Raw genomic sequence first — 23,496 nt, forward strand, 5'->3', positions numbered from 1 at the left:
AGGCCAGCTGGGGTTTTTATAGGAATTACATTGAATGATTTGTAGAGTATTGGTATTGTAAACAGTATTGTCTTATGATCCATGAACTAGCTCAGAATTTAGCATTCTTTCAAGCCTTCTACTGATCATAAAGCAAGAGCTCAGAGAAGTGAGGTGACTTGCTCATAGTCCTACATCTGTGAATGATAGAACTGAGACTCAAACTGATTTTCTCTGTGTAGTCTTCTTTCTCTCCATCATGTTTTGATGTTTTCCTTGTCCACTACATAGTCTAATGTAAGAGAGGAACATAAAGGAAGATCCATGCGATTCAGATCCATTAAAGAAAGGATCAAAATCATATTGTCATTTTATTCTTTGAAAAAAAAAATTGGGGCAGCCTGAGTGGCTCAGCGGTTTAGCGTTGCCTTCAGCTCAGGGCATTATCTTGGAGACCCCGGATCAAGTCCCGCGTCGGGCTCCCTGTGTGGGGCCTGCTTCTGCCTCTGCCTGTGTCTCTGCCTCTCTCTCTCTCTCTCTCTTTCTCTCATGAATAAATAATAAAATCTTAAATAAATAAAATTTTTAAAAAATTTGTAGGGCAGCCTCGGTGGCTCAGCAGTTGAGTGCCACCTTCGGCCCAGGGCATGATCCTGGATTCCCCGGATCGCGTCCCACATCAGGCTCCCTGCATGGAGCCTACTTCTCCCTCTGCTTGTGTCTCTGCCTCTCTCTCTCTCTCTGTCTCTCATGAATAAATAAGTAAAATCTTAAAAACAAGAACCTTTGCTTTCACAATTTTTTTAAATTATATGCTTCTAAATTCTTTTTTTAAAGATTTTTTTTTTTTATTCATGAGAGACACAGGGGTGGGGGAGAGACACAGGCAGAGGAAGAAGCAGGCTCCATGCAGGGAGCCTGACGTGGGACTCGATCCTGGGTCTCCAGGATCACGCCCTGGGCTGAAGGCGGCACTCAGCCGCTGAGCCACCCAGGGATCCCAAAGAGCTTTGTTTTAATTAGGTAAAAGAAGTATAGCAGACTATAAAGATTATTGGATTAAAGTAAGGGAGTTATAAATTGAGCTTTAGAAGGCTTAGCTATCGGAGAATAGTAATGGATTATCCAAACTTTAATCTTTCATTTATACAGTTGCTTTAATTGTAAATAAAACTGAGATGCACACGGTAGATCACACCTGTCAAAAAGTTTACATTTGAAAGTGGCTCTAATTTCACAAATGCTGTAGGTCTTTTCAAAAGGATTGCACCTACAATTTATTTTGGCAAAGATGCTGTTGTTTGATTGATAAGGAATAACTTCTCATTATAACTTTTGCCTTATATAATTCTTTTAAGAATATTTGTTTTCCTAGCCTAGGATTTTTTTGAGATTGCAAATGATGAATTATGTTGGATAAGGGAAATGTTATTCTGCCTTTTCTTCAGCGGAAGATCCATCCAAAAGCTATGTGAAATTAAGAGACTTTGTGCTTGTGAAGCTTTGTCAAGATTTGCCTTGTTTTTCCCGGGAAAAGTTGATGCAAGGATTCAGTGAAGCCATGGCAATAGAAGCACAACAGAAGTTCAAAATAAATAAGGTATTTTTATTCTATAAAGGAAAATGTTACAGTTTTGAAGTTTTCTTTCTCTCTCTCTTTTTTTAAGTACATAACTTAAACATTGCAAGTACATTAAGAATACATGTGTGGGAAGTGGCAGTGGTTGAGAGTACAGGCTCTGAAGGCAAGTTGCCTGCCTGGGTTAAGATCTGGTTACGCTCTGTGACTTAACGGCAGTTTAATTTCCTCATTAATAGAATGGGAAGATAGTTGATTTTATGGCTATATTAAGTGTAACAAGAAGAATAGAATGGAAGGTATCATCTTATTTTTGCTTTTTAAGAAAATGTTTGCTATGGCAAAATAGTTAATTCATGTGAAGTATATATATATTTCTATATATTTGAATTTTAAAGTAGTAAATATCCTAAAATAGGTACAGAAAAAATATTCTGGCAGTTCAGAGGAGGGAATTTAGTTTATTATATTTATGTATGTAAGGGAATCAGAGTTTTTCATGGTACGGAGCTGCATTTGATCTAAGTCTTGAAGAATGGATAGGATTTGGATTATGAAAGTATGTGAGGGGCTCCTCGGTAGCTCATTTGGTTGAGCATCTGACTGTTCATTTTGGCTCAGGTCATGATCTTAGGATCCTGGGATCAAGTCTCATGTCAGGGTTGGCACTCAGCTAGAGTCTGCTTGGGTGTCTCTCCCTTTGCCCCTCCCCCCAGTTGCACGTGGGTGTGCTTTCAAAAGAAAAGAAAAAAAAGAAAAGAATATGAGATGAATAATAAGGACTGGTTTATGATGCTGTTAACCTCTCCTCCCTTGCTTCTAAGGTACCACAGTTCCTGATTTTTTCATTTAGCACTGTGGTCATCTTTTTAGAGATGCTTTTCCTCTTCTGTATGTTCCCTAAAGATGATTCTTCCCCAAAGTTCTTTATCCAGTCTTTATTTTACTTATTCTACCTGGGTGATCTCATTTAATTCTTCAATGTAGATTTTCCTCCTGTATTCCCAACACTGTATATCAAGTGTCCTGGGGCACCTGTGTGGCTCAGTCAGTTGGGTGTCCGACTCTTGATTTCGGCTCAGGTCATGATCTCAGGGTTGTGTGATTGAGCCCCTCATCAGGCTCCCTGTGGGAAGTCTACTTAAGATTCTCTCTCTTTCCCTCTTCCTCTGCCCCTCCCTCCCATGCTCCAGAGCATGCTCTCTCTTCCCCTCTCTCTCTCAAAATAAATGAATCTTTTTTAAAAAAAAGGTTCCTGGCCACTAACCTTCACCAACTTAATTTTTTTTTTAAATATTTATTTTATTCATTAGAGACAGAGAGGCAGAGACATAGGCAGAGGGAGAAGCAGGCTCCTCACAGGGAGCCTGATGCAGGACTCGATCCCAGGACCTGGGGATCATGCCCTGAGCCAAAGGCAGACGCTGAACCTCCAGAGCCACCCAGGTGTCCCACAACAGTTTAATTTGAACTGAAACTTTGCATCTTCTCCTTTACACTTTAATGGCTTCCTGGTTTTAAGATAAATACATGGTTTAGAAATATTCGGTATGTTTAGACTGTATTAAACTTTTAGAGAATTTATTTAGCAGCTAGGCTTTTAAAAGAAAGAGTAGGAACACATTTTTCAAAATTATGCTTTTTTTCTTAAAGGAATTAAAATTTAGTATGGCACACCAAACCCGTCATAATTTGGACCCTGTCAACCTTGGTAGACTCAACTTTCTACCACTTTCCTTCTTGCTCTGGCATTACTAAACCTCTTGTTATTTCCCAACTGTGCTATATCTTTCTTCTTGTTATATCGCTTTATGTTAACTATGCTCTTTGCCTGTGATACCCCCTTCTCTTGTTCCTCCATCTTTGTCTTGCCAGATATAACTCCTCTTTTCAGGCTCAGTTGAGGTCCCTTCTGGAAAGTTCAGACATCATTTTCCCATCTACCTTATACCTGATCTCCCTCTACCCCCAATAAATATATCAGTGAAACAACATAAACAGAAAAACTATGGGCTTTTCTTTTGGCTTCAGTGATACCAAAATTTCTTGCTTTTCCTACTACTACTTTGTTTTTCTCTGCCCTTTAACTGTCACTGTACTACAGGGTTCTGAACTCTCCTCTTGTTTTCACTATTTATGGCTTTCCTAATCAATATTGCAGTTTTAACTCTAGACTATATACCGATATTGCTTAAATCCTCACTCTAAGACTAGAATTTTCTTCAGATTTATATGTTCTGTTGCTTCCTAAATCTCTCCTAGGCTGTGAAAACTCACTGTCATTCCATACCTTCCTCCACACCCAAATCCTTCCTCTTCTGTATTCCTAGAATCCTTGTTCCTTTAGTGTATTCTTACTGGTTCTTAGTTCATGCCTTCGTCATTTTTACCTTATTTAATAGCATAGCTTCCTAATTGGTTTCCCAGCCCCCCCCTTTTTTTTTGCTACCATTTCTATGTAGCTAAGAGAATGCTTTTCGTAAAACTCGTATTTGTGCACTTTGTTCACAACCCCATTTAAAATCTGTTACCTAGGAGCACCTTGGTGGCTGAGTTAGTTAGGCATATGACTCTTAGTTTCTACTCTGTTCTCACTTTACTTCTATGCACTAATTTTCATTTTGTGCTCCAGCAGTGTCAGGCTGCCTCAGTCTTGCATGACTGTGCTGTGCACACTTGTATACACACACAGTGCTCACCCCTCTTTCTAGACTGTCATGGTCCCTTCCCTTTAACGTTTAGCTCAGGTTTTCTTTCCCCAGGAATCCTCTTAACATTTATGCCATTCCCAGGCTGTGCTACCATAATACCCTATATATATTTCCATCATTAGATTGACCATACCTCAATCATTTTTGTTACGAATTAGGCTACTAGCTCCTCAAGGGCAGAGACTATCTTTTATTTTTCATCTGGTACCTAGCACAATTTCTGGCCCGTAGCAGATACTCCATATATCCTGTGTTCTTTTGGGAAAATGTCACTATTTTTAATTAAAAGTGTTCATGTTTTTCTTTTGTTTCATTAAGCAACATGCTAGACGGGTTTATGAAATCCTTCGACTATTGGTAACTGACATGAGTGATGCTGAACAATACAGAAGCTATAGACTGGACATTAAAAGAAGACTAATTAGCCCATATAAGGTAGGACTTTTCAGAGTCTTAAACATTATATTCTTATCACTGTTTAAAAATGGAGAAGAGGGGCCCCTGGCTGGCTCTGTAGAGCGTATGACTTAATCTCAAGGTAAACCATACCAAGTGTTCCTTAAAATAAAATGGAGAAGAAAGTGTAGCAATTGCTGGTGTATGGGACAGTCCAAATCATTTTCCTAAATTAACTTTTACAAAAGTGAAAATATTCTTCCAGTTAGTTATAAGAAGTCTTACTATCATAATTTTCCAGTGTAAGGTATAAATTTGTTTTCATTCACTTAAAAACTAATCCCAAAGATAATCTACCCATGGTTAATTTTTACTTCATTTGTTTGCCATCTTTTAAAAATCTGAATGCTCAGCTTTGTGCAGTGGCAGGATCTTAGCCACTGTGATACTGTGAGGTTTATCCAAGGCATGATTATTGCTAATTGAAAAATCTGAATGCTCAGACTCTTCCTGAATAAATTATCTTGTTAGTTTTTTCTAAGTCTCTGCTTTCCTAGTTATGTAAATTGTGTTTACATTTGTTCCCTTCTTCCTAAATATGGCCTTGGTTGCCTTTTTTTTTTTTTAAGATTTTATTTATTCATGACAGAGAGGCAGAGACACAGTGAGGGGAGAGGGAGAGAGGCAGAGACACAGGCAGAGGGACAAGCAGGCTCCATGCAGGGAGCCTGACATGGGACTCGATCCTGGGTCTCCAGGATCACACCCCGGGCTGAAGGTGGCGCTAAACTACTGGGCCACTGGGGCTGCCCAACCTTTTTTTTTTTTTTTTTTTTTTTTAAGATTTTATTTATTCATTCATGAGAGACACAGAGAAACAGAAACAGAGACACAGGCAGAGAAAGCAGCAGGCTCCATGCAGGGAGCCTGACGTGGGACTCCATCCTGGGCCTCCAGGATCATACCCTGGGCCAAAGGCAGCGCTAAACCGCTGAGCCACCCAGGCTGCCCTTGGTTGCCTTTTTTAACCTATATACTTTACCATAGCTGAAATAGCAGCATAATAGTATTTACTTATTTTTTTAACAGTCTTTCTTCTTACCCTCTACTCCCTACCCGTTTTCTCATCTCTCATATTTTCCTTTAACTCAAAAATTTCCCCGAGTAGATCAGGTTTGTCCTTATCATCATTTGGCCATTATTAAGGTAGATATTGCCCATGACAGCCTGTGTGAATGAGGATTTAATACGATGGTTGCAGCTGTGCAGTAAGCTGAGTGGGGAAAATATTTATTAATTTGTTCAATAAATAATGAGCACCTGACATGTGGTTGCTACATGTATACACTCTACCTGTAGGCTTATACAGTGCAATAGCTGGGAATATAAATGACAAATCCCAAAATTTTCTGTCTTATGGATTACCTATAACAGGTTGTAATACATTGTAATGGTCTGTCTTCCCCCAAAGTGTTCAAAGTAGCATTTTAGTCTTTGATATTTACCACTTCAGAAACATCAGAAAATTGGTAAAAATCGTTCTTTCCAAAGGTTTTGAGTTTTAAAGTAATATTAATTTGACAGATAAAAAATTTATTAATGTTGAAATTGGGGCATATAGAATAGTATAATTAGATGTTATTATGGCAACATTTCAGAGTACAGACGTACCTTGGAAATATTGCAGGTTCAGTTCCAGACCACTGCAATAAAGTGACTATTGCAATAAAGCAAATCAAATGAATTTCTTAGTTTTCCAGTGCATATAAAAGTGATGTTTACACTATACTGTATTCTGCCAAGTTTACAATAGCATTATGTTTAAAAACTTAATACCTGGGACACCTGGGTGGCTCAGTGATTTGGCGCCTGCGTTTGGCTCAGAGCATGATCCTGGAGTCCCAGGATCAGGTCCCATGTCGGGCTCCCCACAGGGAGCCTGCTTCTCCCTCTGCTTGTGTCTCTGCCTCTCTCTTTCTGTTTGTCTCTCATGAATAAATAAATATTTTTTAAAAAACCTTAATACCTTAATTTAAAAATATTTATTGCTAAAATATACCAACCATTATCTGAGCTTTCAGTGAGTCATAATTTTTTGCATCAAGTATCTCACCTTGATGTGAATGGCTGCTATGATTAGGGTGATGGTTGCTAAAGGTTGGGGTTGGATGTAGCAGTTTCTTAAAATAAGACATCAGTGAAGTTTGTCACATCAGTTGACTCTTCCTTTCTCTATAGCAAGTGATGCTATCTGATACATTTTATCTACAGTAGAACTTTTTTCAAAAATGGGAGTCGTATTCACAAATCCTGCTATTGCTTTATCAACTAAGTTTATGTAATATTCTAAATCCTTTGTTGTCATTTCAACAGTCATCAGGAGTAGTTTCCATCTCAAGAAATCACTTTCTTTATTCATCCATAAGAAGCAACTCATCTGTTCACATTTTATAAGATTGTAACAATTCAGTCACGCCTTCAGTCTCCACTTTCCTTTTTTTTTTTTTTTTTTTTTAAAAGATTTTATTTATTCATGAGAGAGAGAGAGAGAGAGGCAGAGACACAGGCAGAGGGAGAAGCAGGCTCCATGCAGGGAGCCTGACACGGGACTTGATCTGCGGTCTCCAGGATCACACCCTGCGCTGAAGGCGGCGCTAACTGCTGGGCCACCAGGGCTGCCTTCAGGCTCTACTTCTAATTCTAGTTCTTTTGCTGTTTTCACCACATCTGTGCTTACTTCCTTCACGGAGGTCTTGAACCCCCCTCAGAGTTATCCATGGCGGTTGGAGTCAACTTCTTCCACATTCCCTTTGTTAAGGTTGATATTTTGTCTCTTCCCATGATCACAAGTGTTCTTAATGGCATCTAGAATGGTGAATTCAGGGATCCCTGGGTGGCGCAGCGGTTTGGCGCCTGCCTTTGTCCCAGGGCGCGATCCTGGAGACCCGGGATCGAATCCCACATCGGGCTCCCGGTGCATGGAGCCTGCTTCTCCCTCTGCCTGTGTCTCTGCGCCTCTCTCTCTCTCTCTGTGTGACTACCATAAATAAAAAAAAAAAAAAAAAAAAAAAATTTAAAAAAAAAAAAAATAGAATGGTGAATTCTTTCCAAAGGTTTTCAGTTTACTCTGCCTGGGTCTATCAGAGGAATCACCATCTATGGCAGTGATAGATGTGTAATATACTTGTGAAATGTACTTTTTAAATAGTTAAGACTGGAAGGTCAAAATTTCTCCTCAATTCATGGGCTACAAAATGGATATTGTGTTAGCAGACATGAAAACAACATCAATCTTGTTATATATCTCTATTAGAGCTTTTGGGTAGCCAGGTTCGTTGCCAGGGAGCAGTGATTTTTTTAAAAGGAATCCTTTTTTCTGAGCAGTAGGTCTCAACAGTGGGCTTAAAATATTCTGTAAACTGTTGCAAACAGATGTGCTGTCATCTAGGTTTTATTGTTCCCTTAGAGCATAGGCAGAGTAAAACCAGCCTAAGGGCCTAGGATATTTGGAATGGTCAGTGAGCATTGGCTTCAATTTAGTCACCAGCTGCATTAGCTGCTAACAAGGGACTCAACCTGTCTTTTGAAGCTTCGAAGCCAAGCATCTCTCTTCTAGTCATGGAAGTCCTAGAAGGCATCTTCTCCAATAGAAGACTGTTTTGGAGTGCCTGGCTGGCTCAGTCAGAAGAGCATGTGACTCAGGGTACCTGGGTGTCTCAGTTAAGCATCTGCCTTTGGCTCAGGTCATGATCTGAGTCATGGGATCCAGTCCCGCATTGGGTTTCCTGCTCAGCAGGGAGTCTGCTTCTCTTTCTCTCTCTCTCTCTCTCTCTCTCTCTCTCTCTCTCACTCCCCCTCGAACCTCTAAACCTCCCCATCAGTCATTCTCTCTCAGATAAATAAAATCTTAAAAAGAAAAGAAGATGTGACTCAATCTCAGGGTTATGGGTTTGAGCCCCACTTTGGGTGTAGAGATTACTTAAATGAATAAACTTATAAAAAAGAAGGCGGCTGTTTTGTCTACATTGAAAAGCTGTTGTTTAGTGTAGCCACTTTAATTAATTATCTTAACTAGACCTGGATAACTTCCAGCTTCTGGATCAACACTTGCTGTTTCACCTTGCACTTTTATGATATGGAGATGACCTCTTTAAACCTCATGAACCAACCTCTGCTAGCTTCAAACTTTTCTTCTGCAGCTTTCTCACCTCTCTCAGCCTTCAGAGAATTTAAGAAAGTTAGGACCTTGCTCTGGATTAGGCTTTGGCTTATGGGAATGTTGTGGCTGGTTTGATCTTCTATCTGGACCACTAAAACTTTGTCCATATCTGCAATAAGGCTGTTTTGCTTCCTTATTGTTTGTGTGTTCAGTGGAGTAACACTTTGAATTTCCTTCAAGGACTTTGCATTCACAACGTTGCCTACTTTTTGGCTTATCTCAGTTTTTTTTTTTTTTTTTTTAAGATTTTATTTATTTATTCATGAGAGGAGAGAGAGAGAGAGAGAGGGCAGAGACCCAGGCAGAGGGAGAAGCAGGCTCCATGCAGGGATCCTGATGTGGGACTTGATCCAGGGTCTTCAGGCCTTGGGCTGAAGGCGGTGCTAAACCGCTGAGCCACCCAGGCTGCCCTTATCTCAGCTTTTGATACGCCTTCTCACTGAGCTTAATCATTCCTAGCTTTGATTTATTTTTTTTTTTTAATCTTTTTTTTTTTTTAAATTTATGATAGTCACAGAGAGAGAGAGAGAGAGAGGGGCGAGCAGAGACAAAGGCAGAGGGAGAAGCAGGCTCCATGCACCGGGAGCCCGACGTGGGATTCAATCCCGGGTCTCCAGGATCGCGCCCTGGGCCAAAGGCAGGCGCCAAACCGCTGCGCCACCCAGGGATCCCTCTAGCTTTGATTTAAAGTGTGAGATGCATAATTCTTCCTTTCATTTGTTTTTTTTTTTAATATTTTATTTTATTTATTCATGACAGAGAGAGAGAGAGAGAGGCAGAGAGGCAGAGACACAGGCGGAGGGAGAAGCAGGCTCCATGCAGGGAGCCTGACGTGGGACTCGATCCTGGGTCTCCAGGATCAGGCCCTGGGCTGAAGGCGGCGCTAAACCACTGAGCCACCCGGGCTGCCCCTTCCTTTCATTTGAACACTTAGAGACCATTGTAGAGTTTATTTCAATATTGGCCTATTTTTTTTTTAATGTTGGCCTAATTTCAATATTGTTGTATCTCAAGGAATAGGGAACGCTAAAGGAGATGAGGAACACCTGGTCGGGGTACAATCAGAACACACACAACATTAAGTTCATCATCATCTATGATTCATTTTGTGCCCCAAAACAATTACAATAGTAACATCAAAGATCACTGATCATAGATCACCACCACAAATATAATAGTAATGTAAAAAGTTTGAAATATTGCAAGAATTACCAAAATAAGACAGACATGAAGTGAACAAATACTGCTGGAAAAATGGTGCCAATAGACTTGGCTTGACACAGGATTGCCACAAACCATCAATTTGTAAAAAAACAAAAACAAAACCCAACAATATCTGAAGCATAATAAAATGAGGTATGCTCGTATTAAAATGAGGTATGCAGGGATCCCTGGGTGGCTCAGGAGTTTAGCACCTGCCTTTGCCCTGGGGCGTGGTCCTGGAGTCCCGGGATCGTTCCACATCAGGCTCCCTGCATGGAGCCTGCTTCTCCTCTGCCTATGTCTCTGCCTCTCTCTCTCTCTTTCTGTGTTTCTCATGAATAAATAAATAAAATCTTTAAAAATGTGTTTCTCATGAATAAATAAATAAAATCTTAAAAAAAAATAAAATGAGGTATGCCCGTATGAAAACTTTTAGTGAAGTAAAATAATTTATTGAATTATGCATCTCTGATAATTATTTGACGTTTTATGTAGGCAGATGTAGTACATGAGAGATGATGAATTCTAAGTGTAAGCAGTCGTAAACTCATGCCTAATAGGAATTTCTCTAGTTCATAATAGCAAGTATTTTTTACTCTTAAAGAATGGTAATGATTTGATTTATTTTATATTAATATCCTCACCTGTAAACAAGTTCATCTATCTGAAACATAACTGAAAACTGGTTATTACTCTTTAGTTTCTTAATTTACAGCTGAGTATCACCATCCTTGCACTAAAGTCCATACACAGATCATAAATTCTTCAGTGCTTGTTTGAACTGTATTTATAGTAACATACATTTAAATAAGTTCAGTTATCCAATATTCTATCCCACTGAGAAAAACAAGAAAACTTGAGGGTTACCCATCCCCTACTTTAGGTTGATAGTCCCAATGTTTAGGGTAGGAAATCTACCACAAACTTTAAGAAAGTCTAGAAATGAGTTAAGTGTCCAGTAGGCATGGGAGGAGTGCTTATGATTTCCTTGTTGAGTGGATGCAGATGATTTTTTTCAATTTGTTGTTCCAGTCTGATACTATGTACTTTGTTGAGTTATTACAGCATTCTTAGATGCAAAGTTATATTTAAAAATAAAGAAAAATTGCTTAATGAGTATGATTTAGAATTTTTTTAGGTCTTTAAAATGTATGCCTAAAGGGGAAAGTTTGGAATATAAAATTTACATGTTTACTTTCACATTTTATGAAAAGAAATAATTTTGATTGTCACTGTTATTACTTGAGGTGTGAAATAGTTTGATAGCAAATTCTGTGCTGCCTTTATTTGAGGAATCAAGGTTACCTGCCAACCTAAACACACTCTTCCACTAAGAAATTATTTAGGTAGCTATTAGAAGTACTTGTACTTTACCTTTAAAAGTTTTTAAACACTGATAAGCCATTTGTATCAGTACCGAAAGGGGGGAAATAACCTATATTAAGTACAGTCTTTTTTTTAAGCACAAAAAGAAATACCATCCCTAATACAGAAGTAAGTTTCAGGTGTTCAAAAAAAAAAAAAAAAAAAAAGATAAATTTGAACGATTTGGCTAAAAAAAGAAAAATTGGTATAGCTGCTTGGTTTTAGCATTAAAGCTTTTATATTGTTTCATGGGAATATTTTAATTTTTAATTGGTTTACAAATATAAAGTTTAGAACAATTGTTAATATCCCTGCATTTGGAATCTGGAAACTCAGTTTTGAGGTTTTTTTTAGAAATTGTGTAACTGTTGACAACTCATTAACACCTGGGTATTAGATTTCCCTTCCATGAAATGGAAGTGCCTCCATAGTTAGGAACTGAACAGAAAGAAGTACAATACAGTGGTGCATGTTTTAAAAGATATCTTTTGACAAGTCTTTGGAATTAATATGCTTCCACACTATTATTATTTTAAAATTCTTACAAAAGAACCATATCTCTGTACTTCACAAAAGTGACAACTAGTTCACCCAAAGGAAATTAAGGAGCCCTCAGAGGTGGTGGCATTTTTGAGATTATATTGGTAAGCCCTCTAGGAAGATGTTAAAGCCAGGCAAGAAGAAAGGATTATTTTATGGAAGTAATAAACTCATATTCAAGCATTTATGTTAACATGAATAAGTTTAAAATAATGCCATCTTTAATTTGTCTTCATTATTTAAAAATTATGAACTGCCCTAATCTATGAAGGAATTAAGTTTTTGGTTTTGGGGGGAAAAATTATTCTAAAGCTTATAGAATACTATTCCAGTCTTAAGGAGTCCTTCCCTTCCTTTCCCTTCCCTTCCCTTCCCTTCCCTTCCCTTCCCTTCCCTTCCCTTCCCTTCCCTTTCCTTCCCTTCCTTTTCTTTCTTTTTTTAAAGTGTTTTTTTAATACATTGTTTAAAAGATTCATTTGTAATATAAATACAGTGGAATATATACAGCTTAAAGAATATTAAAGGTCAGTAAAGTAAATAACCTCAAATTAGTTATTTTAAAAATCAAATAAAAAAAATCAAATCATACCTTATGTGTTCATGAGGAGCTTATATAGTTTTTTTCCATAAAGCTATTTATAGGTATTTTTATTCCTGTGTATTTTATTATTTTAAAGACTTTATTTATTAGGGAGAGCAAGCAAGCTTGAGAGCACTGAGCATGGGGGGGCGGGTAGTGTCAAGAGGTAGGGGAAAAGCAGACTCCCAGCTGAGCAAGGAGCCTGACACTGAGTTCCATCCCAGGACCTTGGGATCATGACCTAAGCCCAAGGCAGCCTCTTGACCAGCTGAGCCACCCAAGCACCCTTATTCCTAGGTATTTTAGAGCTCTTAAATTAATTCATAGATTTTCTTTTTCTTTTTTAAGATTTTATTTATTTGAGAGAGCACAAGCAGGGGGAAGGACAAAAGGAGGGAGAGGAACAAGCAGACCCCTTCCCCACTGCTGAGCCCAGAGCCCAAAAAGGGGCTTTATCTCAGGACCCTAGGATCATGACTTGAGCTGAAGTCAGATGCTTAACTGACTGAGCCAACCAGGCACTGCTAATTCATAGATTTTCCTTTGTGCCAAAAAAAATTACAATAGTGGTTAGTTCTGACATCCAATGGAGAAATTGAAGGTGGAGAAGGAGATAAATTGGGAATGTAAGCTTTCAGATTTAAAAACAGCATAATAGGCACACCTGAGTGGCTCAGCAATTGAACGTCTGCCTTTGGCTCAGGTCATGATCCTAGGGTCCTGGGATCTAGTCCCACATCAGGCTCCCCACAGGGAGCCTGCTTCTCCCTCTGTCTTTGTCTCTGCCTCTCTCTGGGTCTCTCATGAATAATGAATAAAATCTTTAAAAAAAAAAAAAAAACGTAATAGGGGATCCTTGGGTGGCTCAGCAGTTTAGCGCCTGTCTTCGGCCCAGGGCATGATCCTGGAGTCCTGGGATCGAGTCCTGTGTCAGGGCTTCATGCCCTCTGCCTATGTCTCTGCCCACCCCCCCTCTGTGTGTGTGTGTGTGTCTCTCTCATGAATATGTAAGTAAAATCTTTTTTTAAAAAAAAAGCATAATAATTTAAAATAGTATGTTACTGGCACAGGATTCGTTCTATAGGTTATTTGCAACAAAATCTGATAGCCTAGAATATCTAAGAATTTAATATGATGGTTCTATTATATATAAGAATTTAATATGATTGGAGGTATCTTCAGGTAATGGTGTTAGATTATTTAATAAACGTTATAACTGGTTAGCCATTTAGAAAAATAGCTTCTATTCCTATCACATGCCACAGTAATATGCTGATAAATTATCCTTTAGTTGCTGAACTGCTTTCTTAAGTTAAATGCTCTTAGTGCAGTCATGCCTGTTGGCATAAAAAATAACTTTTACAGCAGAAACAAAGCATTTATCATGCATGTGACTGAAGAGTAAGGAATACACTGGCCTGGTGGGTCTTAGGAACAATAAATTTGAACTTTCGGGCAGCCCGGGTGGCTCAGCGTTTTAGCGCCGCCTTCAGCCCAAGGTGTGATCCTGGAGACCAGGGATCAAGTCCCACATCGGGCTCCCTGCATGGAGCCTGCTTCTCCCTCTGCCTGTGTCTCTGCCTCTCTTTCTCTCTGTGTCTCTTATGAATAAATAAATAAAATCTTTTAAAAATTTTTTGAACTTTCATCAGTTCTCTAGAACTGATGTTCAGAGTGTGATCAGTAGGTAAGATTTACATTACTTTGGAGCTAATTTTTAGAAATGCAAAATCTCGTCCCACCCCATACCTACTGAGTCAGAATCTGCATTTTATTAAGGTCCCCAGGTGATTTATGTGCACACTGAAGTTTGAGAAGTACTGCTTTAGAAGGCATCTTATATTAAAGTTACGTTTTTAAATTTCTGGTTATAGTAATAGCAACCCTATTTACTAATGGCTCCACCAATTTAGACCAGGATCAACCTAATTTTTTTGTAGTGTCAGAAAGGCTTATCTCCAAACATTGTTGTCACCTTGTTTTAAAAACATGTGGTTATATGGCACCTGGCTGGCTCAGTTGGTACAGCATGCAATTCTTGATCTCAGAGTGATGAGTTTCAGCCCCACATTGGGTGTAGAGCTTACTTAAAAAAAAAATTAAATAAAAATGTATGGTTATTAATTGAGCTTTATTTTGAGCTCTTTAAGTAGTAATTATGACACATTTGCCTAGTATTCCAAAATTATCAGGGTTTTCTTTAAGGGACATTTATTAGTTTTTAGGATGGATTTAGAGTTGTTTTTTCTTACTCTTTTTTGAAAGGCAGGAACTACACAATACAGATTTCCAACCAGATTGTTAAGAGTTTACATCCTAGCCTCTCATCTTATTACCTCTGTGTCAAGTTACTCAATTCCCAAATCCTATTTTTTCTTCATCTATCAATTTTGGGAGTTAGACTACCTATCTTACAGAGTTGTTAGGATTACATGAGTTAATCTATGTGATTTCTGATCTTTATGTAAAGTTAGCCTTTATTATATATTCTAGTAAAAGAAGATTGGTATATTAATCTAGAACAATTTACCCAAGTGTATGAAAGTTTCCTGTATTGCAGTGTTGCCACCTATCCAGGAATTGGAGTCATTCTTCATTCCCACATCACCCAGTATTTTCTTCCCTAAATCTGTGCTTGCCCCTCCATCCCTGCTCCTACTGACTTAGTCTAGGCTTTCATCATCTCACTTGAATTTTTGCAGTAGCTGCCAACTTGGTCCTCCAGTCCCATCCTCAGCATTACTAACACAGCGTTCTGAGACATGTTCTTTTAAAAGCTGTTACTGGCTCCCTTCAGGCTCAGCATGGTGGGTTCTGTCTCAGTAAAATGTGGGGGCAGAGGAGGAAGGAGGTTACTAAGATAATGTATGTCTGGATAGTAGAAATTTAATAAGTGCTAGTTAATACTATCTTTTTAGAGGAGGACAGTTTTTGGTTATTTTTCTGAAACTCCTCAGTTTTTGTTTTTTTTAAAGATTGTATTCCCTTATTCATGAGAGACACAGAGAGGCAGAGACCTAGGCAGAGGGAGAAGCAGGCTCCTCACAGGGAGCCAGATGTGGGACTCAATCCTGGATGCCGGGATCATGCCCTGAGCGGAAGGCAGACACTCAACTGCTGAGCCACCCAGGCAACCCATGAAATGCCTCAGTTTATTTTAAAATTAATATGTGGTCCATAAATACATCACTGGGTAAGGAAACTTAGAGATGAATTTAGTGGCAGGGAAAAGGCAGTTTGGATCAAAACTAATGCAGTGAATTAATGATTGAATAGTGAATTGAAGAATAATAGCACTTAATCTCAGTTTTTCCATCTTCGGTTAATATATTTATTAAAGAGGAGCACATGGGTGGCTCAGTGGTTGAGCATCGCCTTTGGCTCAGGGCATGATCATGGGGTCCCAGGATCAAGTCTGACATCAGGCTCCCCATGGGGAGCCTGCTTCTCCCTCTGCCTATGTCTCTGCCTCTCTGTGTGTCTTTCATGAGTAAATAACATCTTTAAAATATATATGTATTACATAATAATATACAATAAATTTTAAAGATAAATTATATAATATATAATAAATATATATTAAAGAAATGTTTGAGTATCTGTACTGGTTCTTTATTATACTTTGGAGAGGGGGCTGTTGATACAAATTCCAAGTCTTCTAGTTCACTCCACTTAGCGGGTTTGTAAGTCCATGGTTAACATTATATCTAGGCTTCTTTAAGGAAAAAATTGTGTGGGACAAATTTGGGCATATTCCTACTGTTATTTCTAACAATGGGAGGAGACTTAAAATTCAAAGAATATAAAGAAATATATCTTTTTTCTTAATCTAACCAATAATTGTGTTTCTTAGAAAAAACAGAGAGATCTTGCTAAAATGAGAAAATGTCTCAGACCAGAAGAACTGACAAACCAGATGAACCAAATAGAAATAAGCATGCAACATGAACAGCTGGAAGAAAGCTTTCAGGAACTTGTGGAAGATTACCGACGTGTTATTGAACGCCTTGCTCAAGAATAAAGATTATTCTGCTCTGTACAGGAAGTTTGCAAATTTCTGTACATTGTGTTGTGGAAAATCTAATGATGACTTTAATTTTAAAATCTTGTAACATTTACTTACATTAAAAGTTATCTATCTTATCCTTAGTTGAATATTTTCTTTTTGAGAGATTGTATATTTTAAAATACTGTTTAGAGTCTATGAGCATAAATTACATTTAAAAAAAATATATAGCTTCTGAAATACCACTGCAGTTGCTTCCCTTCTTAACAGTATAATAAATGCTTAGTTGTGATATGCTAATGTGTGATGATATGATTCTTAAATACTTAGGATAAACTTTAGGTCTTGTTAAAAACCTTTAGGTTTTCACATCACATAATATCCTCTATGTCCATTCATGTTGTCACAAATGGCTTTTAGGCTTTTATTATTATTCCTCCCTTTTTTTGCTTCTAAGATTTTATATCTGGCACCTTTAAAACACTCCTCTTTAAGCTCTTCCTAGTAATCTTGTTTTTCCTGTGTGATTTCTCCAAACAGGAAATGTTCCTAGTATAGATTTGTTTTAAATAAACTCCCCTAAAAAAAAAAAAAAACTCCCCTATTAACTATTTTTTGGAGAGGGGGTGGATGGATAAAGAGATGGATAAAGAGAAAGGAAACTAGATACAGCCTAAAGCCTAAATGTTTGGCATCACATATTAGTTGAAGATAATTTAGAAGTTAGCACAATTGGGGGCAGTAAGTGGGTGGCTCAGTAGTTGAACACCTGCCTTTGACTTAGGTCATGATTCCAGAGTCCAGGGATCAAGTCTCGCATCAGGCTCCCTGCATGGAGCCTGCTTCTCCCTCTGCCTGTGTCTCTGCCTTTCTCTGTGTCTCATGAATAAATAAAATCTTTTTTTAAAAAAGTTAGCATAAACATTTATAAATAATGTTAAATAATAAATTAGTTTATAAAAATCAGTTTACATACCATTATGAAATGTATCTTGTATAAAATGAGGTATATATCTGTTGTGATTTGTTACAAGGTTCTGAAGATGTTGAAGTCCAAACAGGAAAAAAACCCAGTGATGATAAATTGCTTACTATAGTCTTTTTTTTTTTAAGATTTTATTTATTTATTCATGAGAGACATAGAGAGAGAGAGAGAGGCAGAGACACAGGCAGAGGGAGAAGCAGGCTCCATGCAGGGAGCGCCATGTGGGACTTGATCCCCAGGACCCCAGGATCACGTGCTGAGCCGAAGGCAGACACCCAACCGCGGAGCCACCCAGGCGTCCTGAATTACTATAGTCTTAACTTTATTTTTATTAGAGTATAAATAAATTGCCTGATACGGAATCATTAAAAGTAAAAGCCTCATGTTTATAATGTGTGCCAGTAAGTGAGGCATTGTATAACATCAAAAATGGGATGTAAGTTGAATTTTATTTTTAAAGTCTGATTTGAAAAAAATAAAATAAAATAAAATCTGATTTGCTTGGTGCTTAAGGCAAAATCCCAACTTGGGTAAGTACTGTTTTATCCTTAGATCAGCTTCCCATCAGTAAAACCTGCCAAACATAGAAGCAAAGTAGCTAGTACCCTCGACACAAAATAGTTGTGGCCAGCAGTATACCAACAGCACTAAGCCATCGCCTTAGAATCAGGGTGTTGGAAAAGTTTTATTCCCACCTCAAAAGTTTATATAGAGAGAGATAAAACTTGGATTTCTGAGAGTGTATATGTACATTATTTGTTCAGCTAGAATGAAGTAGTTAAAATTCTTTCTGAAAATACATGAAAGCAATTTGCTTTTCATCTAAATTAGCTAACTTAAAAATTTATTAAAAATTCACATTCAAGGGGATCCCTGGGTGGTTCAGTGGTTTAGTGCCACCTTTGGCCCAGGGCGTGATCCTGGAGTCCCGGGTTCGGGTCCCATGTCAGGCTCCCTGCGTGGAGCCTGCTTCTCTCTCTGCCTGTGTCTGCTTCTCTCTGTGTGTGTCTCTCATGAATGAATAAATAAAATCTTTAAAAAAAAAAGTCTGAGGCTTAACTGAGTGAGCCACCCAGGCGCCCCCTCTAACTTGCTCTTTAAACTTGATATATCTCGGGGCACCTTGGTGATTCAGTCGGTTAAGTGTCTTGCTCTTGATTTGGGCTTAGGCCATGATTTCAGGCTCCTTGGATAGAGCCCTAAGTCAGGCTCCAAGCTTGGTGGGGAGTCGGCTTGAGATTCTCTCCTTCTGTTCAAATAAATAAATAAATAAATAAATAAATAAATAAATAAATCTTTTAAAAATAAGAAACTTGATATATCTTGGAGATCATTAAAACTATTATTTAATGGCTGCACAGTATTCCATTGTATGGGTATACCATGAGTTACTTTACCAATCCCCTATGATTTAGGTTGTTTCCAATATTTTCCATTACAAACGGTACTGCAATGCATATTCATATAACACATGTGCTATACATACATGTGCAAGTATATCCACACATTGGAGCCCTAGAAATCACATACTTTATTCTGATCTCATTCTTCTAGTGACTATACTACATTTACAACAAATTAACATGAACTAACAATACAGAAGCTTGATACCGTACCAATGTGGAATAAATTATGCAGATAGGAGCATACTGGACTAATCCAACCATCCTTATTCACAGCTAGAAATATGAATTATCTTAAAGTCAAAATGATTTGAATGCTTAGGCATATGTACCTTTTTGTTTATTCCTTTAGTCTTGCATAGCTCTTCTCAAACCTTATAATCCAGAAGAACTGCTGTATAGCAGAGTTTCTCAACCTCAGCACTACTGACATTTTGGGCCAGATCATTCTTTGTTGTGTGGGGCTGACCTATGTACTGTGAGCTGGTTAACAGCATCCCTGGCTTCTATCTACTAGATGCCATTAGCACTACCCTCATCTCCAGTTGTAACAACCAAAAGTGTTTAGATATTGCTATGGGTCCTCTGGGGGACAAAATCACCGTTGGTTGAGAACCACTGCTACATGGGATTGAATGCTCATCCATGTTAAGCACTATTTTTTATTATGTAACTAACATAGACATTGTACAAAAGTCAAAAATGAATAAGTATTTGATGAGAAGCTGCCCTCCCACTCAGTCACCCAATTCACTTCTCCAAAGGCAAGTACTTTTTTTTACCAGTCTCTCTTGTGTCCCTCAGAGTCTGCAAAGACCTGTAATTTTTTGTTTCATCACAAATGCTGATATACCGTATGTAGTACTCAGAATGTTTTCCAGTCAAATTTAGCTCATTTGGGGGCATGTCGATGGCTAAGTCGGTTAAGTGTCTGCCTTTGGTTCAGGCCATGATTTCACAGTTGTGGGGTCAAGCCCTGCAAAGGGCTCCCTGCTCAGCAGGGAGTCTTTGTCTCCCTCTCCCTCTGCCTCTCCCTGCTTGCATTCTCTCTCTCACTCTCTTTCAAATGAATAAAATCTTTTAAAAAATTTAACTCATTTTTATTAGTATATATTAGAACACATCAGTTTTAAATTTTTAAAAAGATCTTATTTATTTATTTGATAGAGGGGAAGAGAGCACAAGCAGGGGGAGCTGCAGAGGAAAAGGGAGAAGCAGACTCCCTGCTGAACAAGGAGCCCAATGTGGGCTGGGATCATGACCTGAGCTGCAAGGCAGCTGCTTAACTGACTGAGCCACCCAGGTGCCCCAGAACACTTCAGTTCTAAACACTGTGATTAAACAGCTGTTTGAGGGACGCCTGGGAGGCTCAGTGGTTGAGCGTCTGCCTTCAGCCCAAGGCCCCATCCTGGAGTCCTAGGATCAAGTCCCAGTCAGGCTCCCTGCAGGGAGCCTGCTTCTCCCTCTGCCTGTGTCTCTGCCTCTCTTTCTCTCTGTGTCTCTCACAAATAAATAAATAAAATTTCTTAAAAAAAAAAAAAAAACAGCTGTTTGATATTCCATAGTTTGATTTCAATGTGTTTAACCCAATCCTATATTAACAGACATTTAGGTTGTTTCCCAGCCTCTGCTCTTACAGGCAGTGCTGCAGGGAATATTCTTGTGTATACCCCAATTGTACATGTGGGAGTGTGTATACATGATGGTGATGGAATCAGTGAGCAAAAGGGTATAGACATTTTACATCTTGGTAGGTTTAATACACAGTTGAGACAACAAAGAAATGTGAATATGGACTCTGTTTTAGGTGATACGGGATTTTGCATTTTTGTGATAATATTGTGATTATGTAGAAAATGTCATTATTCCTACGAGTTACATGCTGAAGTAGGTTTTAAAGATTTTTATTTACTTATTTGAGAGAGTATGAGAGAGAGAGAGCGCGCGCAGAGGAAGAGAGAGAAGTAGGCTCCCTGTTGAGCAGGGAGCCTGATGTAGGGCTTAATCCCAAGATCCTGGGATCACCATCTGAGCGGAAGGCAGAAGCTTGACTGACTGAGCCACCAGGTGCCCCTAATGTTGAAGTATTTAGGAAGAGTCATAGTGTCTGCAACTTACATACACACATGTATACATAGACAAATATGTATATAAACAGAAACAGAAAGCAAATGTGCCAAAAAATTTTAAATTATTGAATCTCGATAGAGGTATATCCTCTAGATGTTACCATATATATATAGTTATATAGATATTTACCGTATGATTCTTCAACCTTTCTGTATTAGGTTTTCAAAATAAAAATTGGAAAGGAAAACTTATTGCATTCATGTAAAAAAAGAAAAACCCAATACCATGAGAAAGGAACAAATAGTAAGAAGAGCTCTTGGAAATTGAAAATAAATATTCTAATTCAAGCAGCAGAAATGTGGGGCATAAAGTTGAAGAAATTTCCTAGAACACTGAAAGAGAAAACATGAGAGAAAAGAGAAATCAATGTGGGAAATCTGATAGCTTATTTTCATTCCAGAGAGGAAAAGAAAGCAGAACATTATCAAAGAAAGAGGACAGTTCCTCAGAGCTAAAGAACTGAATCTTCAAATTAGCAGCTCACTGAAGGTTGAATAGGCTTAAACCATCATCACTAACGTTTACTGAGCACTTACTATCTGCTAAGCACTCGAATTGGGTCCTGTCAGTTCTCACAACAACCCTCAGAGACACATGGTACTCTCCTCAGGTGAGGCCTGGGGAGGTATGTTGTCTGAGGTCACACAGAAAGAGGCAGAGCTAGGACTTCAGTGCAGGCAGTCTAATTTACTCAGGTTCTTAACCACTACCTAAAAAGACCCACGTAGGACTAAATTATTAAATTTCAAAACACTGAGCATAAAAATAAAAATCCTAAATGCTTTTAGAGGGCAAAACAGAGGTCACGTGGGGGAGGTGGGAGCATTTAAATAGCATCAGACTTCTCATCAAGCATACTCCATGCTAAAAAGACAACGGAACAATGTCTTCAAAGCATAGAATCCTATATCCAAACTATCAGTCAAATGATGCTTTTGGAACTCTAAGCAACTAGAAAACTTATGTCACACACTTTCTGATGAAGTTCCTTGTAGGTCTATTTCAGCAGTATGAAAGTGAAATCAAAGAGCATGTTAAGACATGGAATATAAGAAATGGTAAAACTAATCTGATTCCAATAAAAGGAAATCTGAGCATAGCATCTGAATAACATACCTAAGAAAGTGGTCCAAATTATAATAGGAAATTACGAACTCAAGAAAAAAAAAAAAAAAACGTATGAGAAAGTCAGAGTTCAAACATCATAAACTGTAGTTGGCATGGCTTTGAGCAGTAACTAGAAACAAATTGCTTGAGTTCAGATGGACTGGGAAAGGGTAGGATGGGAGACTATCCCTTTTCAGTGTAAACCCTTGTCATAACTGCATGTTTTTAAAAACTATGCGTCATGCTGATAACAAAATTTTATTGAAATACCATCACTATGTTGTTCAGCATCTAATGTTGAATGTATATAATTGTCAAATAAACTATAACTGTAAACCATGTAAATTTTATTTTTTTAAAGATTTTATTTATTCAAGATAGAGAATAAGAGCACGAGCTGGGGTGGGGGGGCAAAGGGTGAGGGAGAAGCAGGCTCCCCACTGAGCAAGGAATCCAACGTAGGGGATTCGATCCCAGGATCCTGGGATCATGACTTGAGCCAAAGGCAGATGCTTAACCAACTGAGCCACCCAGGTCCCCCCAAAACATGTAAATTTTAAAAATAACTTTACGTGAAGCAGACAAATGGCATCTTTAAACAGTGAGACTGTGCTCAGCCTGACTTCCACAACAGGACTTGCCAAAAAAAAAGATAATGAAGAGCTTTCTTTAATAAACAAAACAAAACAAAACAAAAAAACCAGAAACTACTAAAAAACACAATATGCAATCCTTTTCTTTGGAAAAGAAACTGTCCCTATCTCTGACACCCTGGTGCTATGAATCAACAGACGCTACATAGAAAACCAAAGCTTTGAAATTCTTTGTGTCATAATTTGGGGGGGCTTTCCATTAACCCTGTGGAGAAATATAATGCAATAAAAGTGTAATGCCATCTCATGAATATCTGAAGAGTGTAAGATGCTTATTAATATCTTGTAAAAAATATTTTTTTTAAGATCTCCCGTGTTATGAAGTACACAGGCTGGAAAAGGGTTGCATCTTCTCTCCTACAACCTCTCTGGGCCTCACTCTCTTGATCTCCAAATTGGAAGGGGTAGAGTTAGAGCTGTTTCAGGTGGTCTTTGCAGCCCTTTCCAGTTCTTCAACTGTATTCTCTCTCTTCAAAGTTAATAAAAGGCCAGTTGGAAAGTGTGCTTTGGCTAGACGCTCATGTGGTTCACCTGGACAGTTCTTTAGATTTTTAATTAATAATTTTGGCAGGTCAATCTGTGTGGAAGTCTTGGGCTGTACAGTTTGTTTGCCTGCTCTCTGAATCCCCCTTTGTGCAGG

At 38.3% G+C, this 23,496-nt stretch overlaps 2 protein-coding genes across 3 annotated transcripts in view; one reads left to right on the forward strand and one right to left on the reverse strand.

Annotated features, from left to right (window-relative positions):
• HAT1 (histone acetyltransferase 1) overlaps positions 1–16,872 on the forward strand; it is a 69,174-nt gene extending 52,302 nt beyond the window's left edge. The window contains exons 9-11 of one of the 2 annotated variants that reach the window (XM_038584845.1): positions 1,428–1,579; positions 4,588–4,704; positions 16,426–16,703. In XM_038584845.1, the coding sequence (XP_038440773.1) occupies positions 1,428–1,579; positions 4,588–4,704; positions 16,426–16,593 (437 nt within the window). In that variant the 3' untranslated portion in view covers positions 16,594–16,703. Of the gene's footprint in view, positions 1–1,427; positions 1,580–4,587; positions 4,705–16,425 lie in introns of both variants that reach the window. The other variant, XM_038584844.1, reaches the window with a different exon arrangement.
• Positions 1–23,496, reverse strand: part of SLC25A12 (solute carrier family 25 member 12) — a 207,090-nt gene that overhangs the window by 177,389 nt on the left and 6,205 nt on the right. The window lies entirely within an intron of this gene.

The sequence above is a fragment of the Canis lupus genome, chromosome 36 (genome assembly GCF_011100685.1).
Source record: "Canis lupus familiaris isolate Mischka breed German Shepherd chromosome 36, alternate assembly UU_Cfam_GSD_1.0, whole genome shotgun sequence".
Classification (NCBI taxonomy): domain Eukaryota; kingdom Metazoa; phylum Chordata; class Mammalia; order Carnivora; family Canidae; genus Canis; species Canis lupus.